The sequence below is a fragment of the Priapulus caudatus genome, unplaced genomic scaffold, assembly GCF_000485595.1.
Source record: "Priapulus caudatus unplaced genomic scaffold, Priapulus_caudatus-5.0.1 Scaffold93, whole genome shotgun sequence".
Taxonomy (NCBI): domain Eukaryota; kingdom Metazoa; phylum Priapulida; class Priapulimorpha; order Priapulimorphida; family Priapulidae; genus Priapulus; species Priapulus caudatus.
In genome coordinates, this window is record NW_014577154.1 from 576,533 (window position 1) to 589,611 (window position 13,079).

The 13,079-nt window shown below is 48.0% G+C and overlaps 1 protein-coding gene across 1 annotated transcript; it reads left to right on the top strand.

Moving 5' to 3' along the window:
* The first annotated feature begins 1,053 nt into the window (after nt 1-1,053).
* On the top strand, nt 1,054-1,950 carry LOC106804930 (neuropeptides capa receptor-like). The gene has a single exon (XM_014806337.1). The coding sequence runs from the start codon at nt 1,054-1,056 to the stop codon at nt 1,948-1,950; it is 897 nt and encodes a 298-aa protein (XP_014661823.1).
* The last annotated feature ends 11,129 nt before the right edge of the window (nt 1,951-13,079 follow it).

Genomic DNA, 13,079 nt, shown 5'->3' on the forward strand with positions numbered 1-13,079 from the left:
TTTGAAAGCGGGCGTGCGGGCGGGCGTGCGTGCGTACGGGCGTGCGTGCGTGCGTGCGTGCGTGCGTGCGTGCGTGCGTGCGTGAGGACGTGCTTGCATATGGGCGTGCGTGCGTGTGTACGTGCATGCGTAAGTACGCGCTTGCATGCATGTGGGCGTGCGTGTGTTTCTTACGCACGAGAGAATCTTATTCATGTTGTTTGTGCACAGGGCGGGCGTGCGGTGTACTTGTGTGTTGCAGATGAGCATTTGACCGGCATTTACGGGTAATTATCGGCAATAATAGGCGAAATAGAGTAGAGAAACATTAAGACTTTGGTCGTAAATACATTTCGTGTTTATTTACCTTTTTTTTAAATTGAGACGTTCCACGTGCCTGTGGTGTGTACGTGCATACGTGCGCGCGTGCTTGCATGCGGGCGGGCGTGCGCGCGTGTGTACGCGCGTGATGGAGGTGGAAATTCGTAATCGATACGTAAATATAGTAGCAGAAGACTGAAGCGGCTGGTTTTAATCTCAGCTGTGTCATCACTATGTAGATTCAATTACGCGCCAAGAAAGAGATAGAGACAGAGAGAGGAGGATGGAGAGGAATATAGAGAGAGAGAGGAGGCGGAGAGAGAGAGAGAGAGAGAGAGAAAGAGGGCGAGAGAGGGAGGGAGAGAGAAAGAGAAAGAGCGATCGAAAGAGAGCGAGAGAGGATGAGCGAGACAGTGAAAGAGAGAAAGAGAGAGTGAGAGAGAGAGAGAGAGAGAGAGAGAGAGAGAGAGCGAAAGAGAGCGAAGGTCGGAGACCCAATTAACCAGCGAGTTTTTTTATTGAAGATTTTCGTAAACATGCATGCTAGACGCTGCTGCACTAAAACTCATTTCGTTTCCAACTGCGCTACAGCCGACAGCGCCACCACGCGGCGTCATCACGCGGCGTAGAGGAAGCCCATCGCGCAACCGCGGCGTGCGCAGAGCAAACGCACGACTAACCTTCTCCCCCTCTCCCCGCAGCACCGGACCACGCGAAACCAACTCTCGCGCGAGCAAGGCGAACCACGCACGCATGGAGGGCCTCGCCCTCGTCGAACACGCCGCCGCTGACGTCACCAACGATGACGTCAGCTGGTCGCCGGCGGCGCCCGTCGCGCCGACTAGCGGCGAGTCGGCGAACGTGACGTCGATCTACGACCACCTGGCCGACAAGCTCGGACCGCAGCGCGACCCGCTGACGGCGATCCTGCCGATCAGCACGCTGTACGTGATCATCTTCATCACGGGCGTGCTGGGCAACGTGAGCACGTGCGTCGTCATCGCGCGCAACCGCTACATGCACACGGCGACCAACTTCTACCTGTTCTCGCTCGCCGTCTCCGACCTGCTGCTGCTCGTGCTCGGCCTGCCGCAGGAGCTCGTCCAGTACTGGCACCAGTACCCGTACCCGTTCAGCAACGCCTTCTGCGTGATGCGCGGCATGGCCGCCGAGACTGCGCTCAATTCTTCCATTATGACGATCACGGCGTTCACCGTCGAGCGCTACTTCGCGATCTGCCATCCGATCCGCAACCACAAGATGTCGAAGCTGTCGCGCGTCATCAAGATCATCGTCGGCATTTGGATCATCGGCGCGCTCATGAGCCTGCCGATCATTCTCAACTTCGGCGTCATCTACGTGCGCCATCCGGAGACGGGCGACGTCATCGCCGAGTCGGCGCAGTGCAACGTCTTTCCGGACATATCGCCGCGCATCTTCGAGGTGTCGACGTTCCTGTTCTTCTTCGCTCCGATGTGCATCATCACCGTGCTCTACCTGCTCATCGGCTACGAGCTGCGCAAGATGCACCTCAGCCGCGTGCCGTCCGACAGTTCGACGAACAGCGGCGAGGTGACGGCCCGCCTGCAGGTGTGCGCGCGCCGAGCCGTACTGAAGATGCTCAGTAAGTACATAGACAGCTACATATAGTATATAGTATATATATATATATATATATATAGTAAAGATGTTATAGTGATGTAGTGAGATATAGTAGTTCCATGGCAAGGTATGGAATGTAATATCGTTGCGGCCTTCAATGCTCATCGCATTGAGAAGTGTGGTGATCGATTTCTCATGACGTGTGCTCATCAATGGCACGTCACTACAAAACGGTTTATCGATTTAATGCGGCTGCTGTCAAGGGAAGGATGCTTATCGATTGGCTCATGTATGGAGAGTGTACCTATCAATGGCGCGCGACCCGGTGATGTCGGTTCGGTGATTTGAATTTCTCTCACGTCCTATTGCTGATGAAAATGAGAACTGAATCAGAGAGACCAAGGAACGGGCATTCACACCGCCGCCGCCTTAGTGCTTTAATGTACATGCGTTACGCGTAGCCGGAAGGCCCTAATGCACGCACGGTACCCCGTCTTCTCTCTTCTCTCTCTCTCTCTCTCTCTCTATTATTATATATTATCAGGGGCCGTGTCAAAAAACATCGTAAAGTAATGGCTTAATGTTAATGCTAAGATAACACTTACGACTAATGTTAATATTACGAGAGTAGCGTTGACAGAAACACATCGCAGCTATTAGAAAACTTACGATAGCAGGAACTTCATCACAAGGCTGCTGATTGGATGAGAATAGATCACAAAATTCAAATTCATATATATTTATTGTACATCACAGTAATTTATGCATATTATGATGGCTAACCACATATAAATAATATTTGATGAAAAACGACGTGGTCATGAATTTATTCTGCACAACAAGACAAATTCTCACACTGTAACTGTAACGCGAGACGCGAGAGTCGTGGCAAGCGTGGCATTCCTTTAAAACAAGAGAACAAATGCCATACGCCATTTGTAAATGTATTGTTTTGCTTTATTAGCGATAGATAATTAATGATTTTGACGTGTTTTTCAAGAAAAACACACATTTTATTCATTATTATAAAATATAATCTCTTACATAAAGGGCGAGTCTGTTTTTCGGTCTGTCTGTCTATCTTCTCCCCCCCCCCGTAAGAAGTGACCCCCAACACCATATATATTCTGAATCAGCATGACGCGACGACCATTTTAGGCCAAACAAATTTGACCAAAAAATTTGACAAAAACAAACGTAGCGGCCTCTTCTTCCTCGACGCTCCTGGCGAAACAGGCAACACCTTCGTTACCAACCCTCTTTTGGCCAAGGTAAGGCAGACGAGGAAGATTGCCCTGGCAGTTGCTTCAAGCGGCATTGCTGCCACCCTACTGGACGGAGGGCGCACTGCTCACTCGGCCTTCAAGCGCCATTCAACCTGGCAAAGCGGCAAAATCTAACCTGCAACATCAGCCGTGGCTCCACAAAGGCTAAGCTGTTCCAAGAGTGCAAGCTCATCATCTGGGACGAGGCAACCAATGAGCCACAAAGGCGCCTTTGAAGCACTCGACAACACCCTCAAGTCGTCGTACCTCTGGAGCGAGGTGAACCGCCACAGCCTGAAGACCAACATGAGGGTGCAGCTCAGCGGCGATGAAAAATCTGGCCGCTTCTCTCAGCAACTGCTGGAGGTCGGCAATAGCAGACTCACCACCACAGCTGATGGCCAAGTCAAGCTGCCATTCAGCAACGCAGCGGCGGACATCACCCAGCTGATGACCAAAGTCTTCCCAAACCTCCACCTCCGCTACCAAGACCAAGACTGGCTGAGCGAGCGAGCCATTCTTGCTCCCAAGAATTTGGCCATGGATGATATCAACGCCAAGCTGCTGGAGCAACTGCCTGGCGACCCAACGAGCTACAAGTCGATGGACACAGTTCCTGATCCTCACCAGGTCATGCACTATTCGACCGAGTTTCTCAACAGCCTGGCGCCTTCAGGTCTGCCACCACACAACTTGCTGCTCAAGGTCGGCGCGCCTATATTGCTAATGCGCAACCTGGATGCTCCCAAGCTCTGCAACGGCACAAGGCTCACAGTGAAGCAGCTCATGCCCAGAGTCATCGAAGCCAAAATCATGACAGGCAAGGGCAAAGGCGAAAATGTCTTCATCCCAAAGATCCCGCTCATCCCATCAGACCTGCCATTTCAGTTCAAGAGGCTGCAGTTTCCAGTCAAGCTAAGCTTTGCCATGTCCATCAACAAGGCCCAGGGCCAGTCCCTTAAGGTGGTTGGACTCAACCTCAGTGAGCCAGTGTTTTCACATGGCCAGCTTTATGTGCGGTGCTCCAGGGTGGGTAACCCAGACAACCTCTACATCCTCTCTCAAGATGGCAAGACCAAGAATGTTGTGTACCAAGAAGCGCTGCAGAACTGACCAGAAGTGAAATTCTTGGCACAGATTTATAAAATCCGAATAAGATCAGTACAGCCGTCATAGCAGACTAAATTCTAGCTCTTTAATCCCGGGCATCGCCGGGTAGCCCAGCTAGTATCACTATAATTGTAATTCGTAGTGGAAATGTGTTATTTTCAACTTAATATTAAAGTTACGAGAGGGTCTGGGCTCTCGTAATGTAAAGAGGATATTTGCGAGGATTTTCGTTCTCGTAACATTACGATGTTTCTGTCAACGGTTAACGAGTGGAAGTTAATGTTAAGACTAATGTTAAGACTAATTTTGTTTCTGAGAACGGGCCCCAGGGTTCGAAATCCTAACCTGGTCCGCGGGCCCGATGCCCGTATTTTAAGGCTAGGTCTTGCATTTCTAATACTAGCAGGCCTGACGGGCCCGTAGAAAATCCACCCCTAGCATGCTACTAGCAATGTGCACTAGTGATCTCAGCGCCGGATTCAAGAAGAAATGCGTACGCACAAGTGCGTACGCAGAAGATTTAGAACACCTCACGCACAACTTTAGTTGGAATTCAAGAAACGTGCGTGGGATGTTCGGACGCACAGGTTAGCACAGATTCCTGAATCCAGACTAGCAGCGTTGGCATAGCAAAAATCGATAAGAAGTGGGTGGAGCTTACTTTTGGCCAGTGGCAGTGAACTTTACATTGTGTTGGCCAGGGTTTATTTACGTTAACGGGTCGTGCGGCACGCTCACTGTTCACGTGCGCTAGGTTGTGGAGTAACTCGCACATCCTCGCGCATTTCACGTTTGGATGTAAACAATAAAGTATCACTGGTAGTTAACAAACGATCAGTATACTGTTTTAAAATAATATTAATGTTAAATTATACAGTAAGCTAGAGCACCTACCTTATAGAGTAAGCTAGTAGCGGTAGGCGTGCGCCTTGCCGCGGAACTGCGCGCAAGATCTGCGCTTATAGCGCTTGGGATCAACACCTCCTTTCAGCAACGCTTCTCTAGTATCCCGTCTCATCTGGTCGCACCACTCAGGTTTAACCGTGTCATATTGTTTTTAACGTTTGAAAAAACTATATACATTTTATACAGGGTGGAGCTAAATAAAAGCTTCCCAACGTTATGACCAAACGTGGTTTACGTAAAACACCTCTCCGTGATGTGCTTTATCATTTGCATAGCTTCCTGTCTCCCAATATTCTGTACACCATCTAGCACATCAGGCAGAATGTTGGCATTAAAAGAAGAATGTCATCTAAATATCGGATTGGTAATCAATGTTGGCTTTTCAAAATCCTAAAGCAGCACGTACAACAACACACCTAGTCCAAGTATGAACATAATTATATCGTTGCTCTGCTGCAGTTCGTGGGTTCGCGTAAGATATCGTAAAGCAAGCATTTATAAACTAGCCACCGTTTCCTAATAGCCACCCATCTCCTATAGCACAATTCTCAAAGATTGTGGGGAGAGCAAAGTTATTTAAAATATAAACGGCAACTGTAAAAGAGACGGAAGAATAGGCATATTCCCGCAGAGGAAATTGACTTCATAATTTATGAAGTGGGACAGAGAAAGAGGACTGTTTGGAAGTTTTGCTGGCAACTGGCAGCTGTAGTTAATAAAAAGGCATGGCAAGCTGTGACTAAAGCAGTCAATGCCGTATCCAGCAAGCCACAAACTCAAGATGAGGTGATCGAGTGTATGGGTGTGTGTGCGTGTGAGGTGATGTGAGTGTAGGTGAGGTGAGGTGGGGTGTGTATGTTCAGCTTTCATGTATGCCAGGAAAAACTCAACCCTATCCTTGCCGGATTTGGCTGGTTCCTTAGATGTTTACATTACTCAATCTTTTCATTTGCTCCTGCAATGAAATCAACTAACCGACCCTACGGAGCGTTGTTTTTCTCTGCCCTATATGTCCCAAACATTAGCTTTATAATTCAAGATGTATGATCCACACAGTAAATGATCAGTGTGGGTGTGTGTAAACGCGTGCGCGTGTATGATGATGATGGAGACGTACCTAAATGGCTGTTTGTGCGTACGAACGTAAACCATTTTAAAAATTCCGAATTTCAGTCTTTTAATTTAAAAAAATGCTGTGGTATCCAGGGAATGATGCGAGCCTGTAATTTGCCAGGCGGGCCTGTAAAATCCCTTACCTACAGGCCCGGCGGGCCTGTAAATTTTCAAAATAATTTTTACCCCTGTATATGTGCGTGTGTGTGTGTGTTTTCATTATTATAATGGCGAATATAAACTCATCGCGTGTTAATAACGTATAGCATGTTGCGACTACCCGGTGCCACTGTGTGAGCTTTCTATAAGCTCGGGTACACCGCAGTTCAATGTATTCCTCTTTCTGTCCTGTTCCAATGTCTGTCGTGTAGCGAGGTATCTGTATTTTGCAAAATTTCGCATACTTGAATCTAATAGGTCCGTTAAAATCACGTGGGGATACGATGATATAATCACGTGAGAAATGGCAGTCTAGATTCCATTGAGCCAGTGAGAACGCCAGATTTCTTCAGGGTAGTTCGCATCTTGTTGCTATGGGGGAGGAGTTCGTAAAAATAGAACAGAGTCATTAATTATGATTCAAAATAGAAAACGTGCAATACAAATCGATCAAATTCCAACCATATCCTCTTAAAAAATCGATGGTGGCATCGTGAATTTTCCTTTCCCTTTTCCACCCCTACCATTTAGAATTTTTGGATCCGTATATTTCAATTCATTAGTTCCCCAAATAAATCGAAAAAATAACACGTAGGGAAATTACGCAGGCCTCGCCTTGTAGCTGCCATAGTAGGCCTACTGATTACTCCAGCATACAAATTACTGCGAGTTTGCGCTGCTATAGCCCATAAAGCCGTAAATGAACAGTAAACGCCTGGACTACTGAATTTCGCGAAATTGAAACATGAGAATGCTGTTAACGTGACGTATATAGTTATAGACTGGTACCATATCTCGACATGTATTGACTAAGGTAACATAGTGTAGAGACAAGGTACCGGTCGATACCACCTCATGAGATACGAGAATCAGATGTTATGATCACTATTGATATATATTGTATATATATATATATATATATATATATATATTCATTTATATATCACTAATGATGTTAGCATGTGTAGGCTAAACAAAACTACTTTGAAATGCAGATCTGTGTACATATCGGTAAAAATAACGATATGCAAATGTTCTAAAACAATGTCAGCCTTACCGTATATCTTTGGTGTTACGCAAAGTGTAGTGATAGATATCATGGCGATCAAAAACATATGAGAACGGTTGGGAAAACATGTCAGATCATTGCTTTAAACTGGCACTACACGCACCGAAAATAGTATATGGCTGCCCGCATAAGCATCGCAGATCTGCGACCATCTACGACCTTTTTCTCTGTACCAGGAATAGAAATCACAAAATCAGTTTACCACAAAAAGGGCATTCGAGCGTAGCTTCAGCTTGTTAGGCAAACCTAACGAGTGCCGATGGTGTTTTTAAAACACTAAACATGGCAGCTGAATCGTAATAGCGAAGTATTTTCGTGTAATATAATGACTTCCCAATGATTGAGCCGAGCGTGACAATATATATATACGCCCACGATTTCCCAGGTTGGCGATTTTGTATTGTTGGCTCGCATTAAGGCCATAAGTATTTTTTTTAAATGCATTTGGAATGATATTTCAGAACGGTTAAGTTTACGTCGCAATTGAAACAGCTGCGTTTATTGATGATATATTTGCGCGCAGTGAGAACGAAACTATGCGACATTTCATCGGGATATAGATCGCGCATCAAAGCTTCATGAGCGATGTCATTATCGTGTGTGAAGACAATCCTAGTGTGAAATTCAGAGCACTGAGTGTGTGTGTGTGTGTGTGTGTGTGTTGTGTGTGTGTGTGTGTGTGTGTGGCGTGCGTGGCGCCGCGCGTGCGTGCGTGTGTGGCGTGTGTGTGCGTGCGTGCTGCGTTGCGTGCGTGTAGTGTCGTCGTGCTGTCTGTGTAGAGAGAGAACGTGAGTGATGGGAGAGAGAGAGAGCAGGAGAAGACAGGAGAGGACAGCACAGACAGATCAGCAGAAAACGAAATAGAGAATGGAAGAGTGATAGAGAGCGAGAGTATCAGAATTAGAGAGAGTAGAAATGCGAGAGAAGAGAGAGAAGAGTGATGAGAGAGGAGGAGAGAGAGAATAGAGCATGAATGAAAAAGCAGACGGGGGATTGTGAGAGCGGAGAAGAGAGAGGAGGGGCCAGAGCAGAGAGAGAGAGAGAGAGAGAGAGAGGAAGAGAGAGAGTAGAGAGAGTAGAGAGAGAAGAAGAGAGAGAGAGAGAGGGAGAGAGTGAGAAAGAAAAGGGGGGAAGGCAGGGGGAAGCTCCTATACCCACCTCCGTGGCCTCTTCATGCATCCGTGCATTCAAATGCTCCCCATAACGTGACGAACCGCTGGGATCGCAATATATAATATTCATAAACACAATAATGTAATGCTAACTTAGTAGTTTACTTTTACGGCTAAACCTCATGCACAGCTGATCGTACGCGTGTCACAAACACGCTCACAGCAGACACGCGCACACACGTACACCCACGCATACGTGCACGCACGCTCAAAGCACACGCGCACACACACAAACGCGCGCGCGCATACACGCATATACGCACGCACGCGCACACATACGCACGCACGCACGCACACACACGCAAGCAGGCACACACACGCACGAACGCACACACACACACGCGCGCGCGCACACACAAACAAACGCACACACACACACATTTACACACACGCACACACAAACACGCGCGCGCACACAAACAAACGCACACTCACACGCACGCTCACACACACACACGCGCGCGCGCGCGCACGCACGCACGCACGCACACGCACATGCACGCACATACGCACGTGTACGTGCACATGCACGCACGCACGCACATACGCACGTGTACGTGCACATGCACGTACGCACGCACGCACGTGAACACGCACGCACGCACGCACGTGTAGGTGCACGCACACGCACGTGTACGTGCACGTGCACACGCACGCACGCACGCACGTGTACGTGCACACGCACGCACACACGCACGTGTACGAGCACACGCACGCACGCACGTACAAACGTGTACGTGCACACGCACGCACGTACGAACGTGTACGTGCACACGCACGCACGCACGTGTGTACGTGCACACGCGAAGACTGTGGCATTACAACAACACAGATGTATGCGTATGTATACTGCACGGTCGAAATACGAAATATTTTGTCACAAATGACCTGACCCGAAAGAATTCGTGGCAAAGTTCGCAGACTGTAACTACGAACTGGCTCATTTGGAGAGATGCACGCACGCCGCGCCGTCTTGCTGCTAAAAAACACCCCATTTCTCGGCGATTATCGATCGCAGCGCCACCTCGCGTTATTCGATTATGTCCAGTCGGACGTGTTTATTCAGTCGGCAACTGGAGCGCTCCGGGCGCTTGTCTTTGGCCACGTCAAGTACCACGTCGGTTTTAATTTTTGCTCGAGCTAAATTTCGCTCGTTTCGTCGCGCGCCGGCCCTTACATCGGCCGCTAAGTTTTCTGCATGTCTCTCGCGCAAGAGTCAGAGGAGCTTTCCTCCTCCTCCTCCTCCTCCTCCTCCTACTACTCCTCAGTCCGCGAAAAAGTGGTCAATAAGCCAGTTCGTAGTTAGCCAAGGGGTTGTATGACGTCACAGGTCACCGGGTCAGTTGTGACAAAATCGATGAAATCTCGATCGATGAAGTCTTCTGCATGTCTGTCGCGCGAGAGTCAGAGGAGCTTACCGAGGATTGCTCGCTCCTGAAATTTACGCATTTACTCGGCGAATATGGGGTGCCACGAGATTAGCAGGGCGTTTTTTTCTCGCAGAGTCGAAAACGCATTAGACACGTCAAATAGACTGTTTTGTAGTCGCACGCGATTCGATGGGCGTTAAAGATTAGTTCGTTTAAAATACATGTAAAAAAGGAATTCGAATTCGCCGTTCGTTAGAAACGACTCGATAAATCAGTTCGTTAGACCGCGCGCTTCGTGCAGCGTCGCAAGTAAAAGCTCATTTCGTCGTGGCGTGAGAATTAGATTTGCGCTAATCTTGCGGGCACGTGATTTCGCCAGCGCTCTCACGCGGTGACACATTGTGTTTGATCGCTCGTGCTACATTTTTCGCGAGCAATGATTTTGTGAATCGACGCCTACCGTTCATTCTGATGTTCCTGATTCGTCTGCTTTTTCTATCCACGCGTTTATTTTTCGACGCGAGCTGTGTGTGTGTGTGTGTGCGTGTGTGCGTGCGTGCATGTGCGTGCGTGCGTGTGCGTGCGTGCGTGCGTGCGTGTGTGTGCGCGTGCGCCCCCGCATTGATAGGTAACGTGCGACAAGTGTTTTGTTCCCGAATCGCGCGTGTGTTTTTTACCCACCGAGCGTGTTTTTTTGCTCGCGTGTTTACGGATCGACGCAATGCGCGCGCGGGGGAGGGGTGTGTCGCTATGCGCGCGCGTGGGAGTGTAGCGACGTCGCGAGTAGCGGCGCGATGCACGCGGTGAAATGCATGTGCGAACGCGGTTGGTTTCGTTTGGACATTCACGCCTCGCCATGTGATGTCATCAATATCGGAACTTTCCCTGTCAGGCGACGGACGTAAGGCGGTCGTTGGCACCATCGTTGCTGACTGTCGTAACTTCATTAACTTGTACGCCATCTCTCACTGATTGTGCCGTTCAGAGCAATTAGTCGAGACTTTCTATATTTTCCGCGCCGGCGGTGCCGTTCCTGGTTATAGTGTTAGTGCCTACACTAGCGTTGCTAAGAACACGCGATACTATGGGGAAGGAAAGAGGGAAGGAAGGCGTCGTTAGCTATGACCTCAGTGCGCACGTTGTGATTGCAGCAGCAGCCAAACTGTCATCATCCTCGAGCTACCATGGCTGACGCGCGCGCGCGCCGGCAGGTATGAAGTAATTGGTTTTGTTATTAGGACAACGATAGTTCTGTCGATAAATCTAAAACAACGTGCATTTATGAGCACGATTACACTTGTGCGTCGCATACCAGGACTGCGTCACGCGTGATTGTAAACGCTGCGTCACATGTGATTGTAAAAGCTGCGTCACTAGTGATTGTGATGATTACGTCACGCGCGACTGTACAGACTGCGTTACGCGTGACTGTGATAGTTTCGTTACGCGTGACTGTGATAGTTTCGTTACGCGTGACTGTGATAGTTTCGTTACGCGTGACTGTGATAGTTTCGTTACGCGTGACTGTGATAGTTTCGTTACGCGTAATTGTGATAAGCTGCATCACGCGTGGTTGTAAAAGCTGCGTCACGCGTGATGGTGATGGCTGCGTCACGTGTGATTGTAAAGGTTGCGTTACGCGTGATTGTGATGGTTTCGTCACGCGCGACTGTACAGACTGCGTCACGGCCCGCGGCCTGCAATTCTTGCCAATTTGAATCTTACACATCTATTTGCACGCTTCCTCAAGGCATGGCAGCCTCGCGATATACCATATAGGCCTACATGCTTTATTCTATAGGCTATTTATCTAATCTATATTTGAGTTCGTATGTATGTATGTATGTATCGTACCCTAAGGGCAGCCAAACCGCCCAAGCGATCTGGATGCAATTTTCAGAGGGCGATTTCCTATACCCGGGGAGTGTTCCTAGACGAAAAAAATCTGTCAAACCGTGAAACTCACCGAAAAATCCGTGAAAAATCCCTCAATTCGTGAAACTTCACACAATGTCAGCACTCATTGTACAGTGCTGCCACACACAGAAAAATCGATGACTATTTCTTTCCCTCACCTCATCAGCTGCTGCTATTGTGAAACCGAAACCAATACTAAAACAGAGCACAACCAGGACCAGTTCAGAGGTACTACTCACTGAGTTGAGAGGTTGAGTTCAGATGCTACAATCTCAGAATGCATTGTACCATTCGAAGCTATGCATTTTCTGATTCAGTAGAAAAATGTCTTAATTTCAATGTGCATGGTTGCGCGCCAAGCATTCACTAGACAATATCCAGTGGACACAGACCCCACTCGCTGGCCTGTCTCTATCTATACTATATATGGAATTTCTTTTATTCATGGTACGATCTCACAATGGATAGCTGTACGCGGGGAGCTCAACAGTTGGAGACGCCAGGAATCTCTACATATTTGCACCAGAGAATAACACGAAAAACATTGTTTATCAACAGGCTTTGAAATGAAAAGTGCAACCCATTCGTACATGCTGTTATAATAACTTTTTGTAATTTACACCATATTACTATTATGTCCCAGGGGTTCTAAGTTGGGTTGTGCTGTCATATAAATGTCATACGTAACAGTTTTTTCCCATGCTTATTATCTTATTAGACCGATTTGTAAATATAGATATTGTGTGCAATGTTATTGTCGATTTTTACCCAATGTTCCTATTGTGTCCCATTATTAGTAGTATGAATTAGTAGTACGATTTTACCCAGCGCAGCGGGTACCCGCAGCTAGTTCTTAATATAACTGCCGATCAGCCGGCATATCATGGTTTACATTCCCGTGTGGCCTCTGGGCCCCCGCTATATTGCGCATGGGCATAGGCATGGGCATAGGCATGGCTATGGGCATGGGCATAGGCATTTGTATGGGCGTGTCATAACTGTGACTCGAATTTAACCTTCATCGCAAATGCGCAATATAGCGAGGGGGGCATTTGGCACGTTTGGATGGGAAGTTGTTGTTTTTTCATGGGGAAGC

Bases quoted from the DNA above. Each gene is read 5' to 3' on its own strand.
- LOC106804930 (XM_014806337.1), top strand. From the start codon at position 1,054: ATGGAGGGCCTCGCCCTCGTCGAACACGCCGCCGCTGACGTCACCAAC.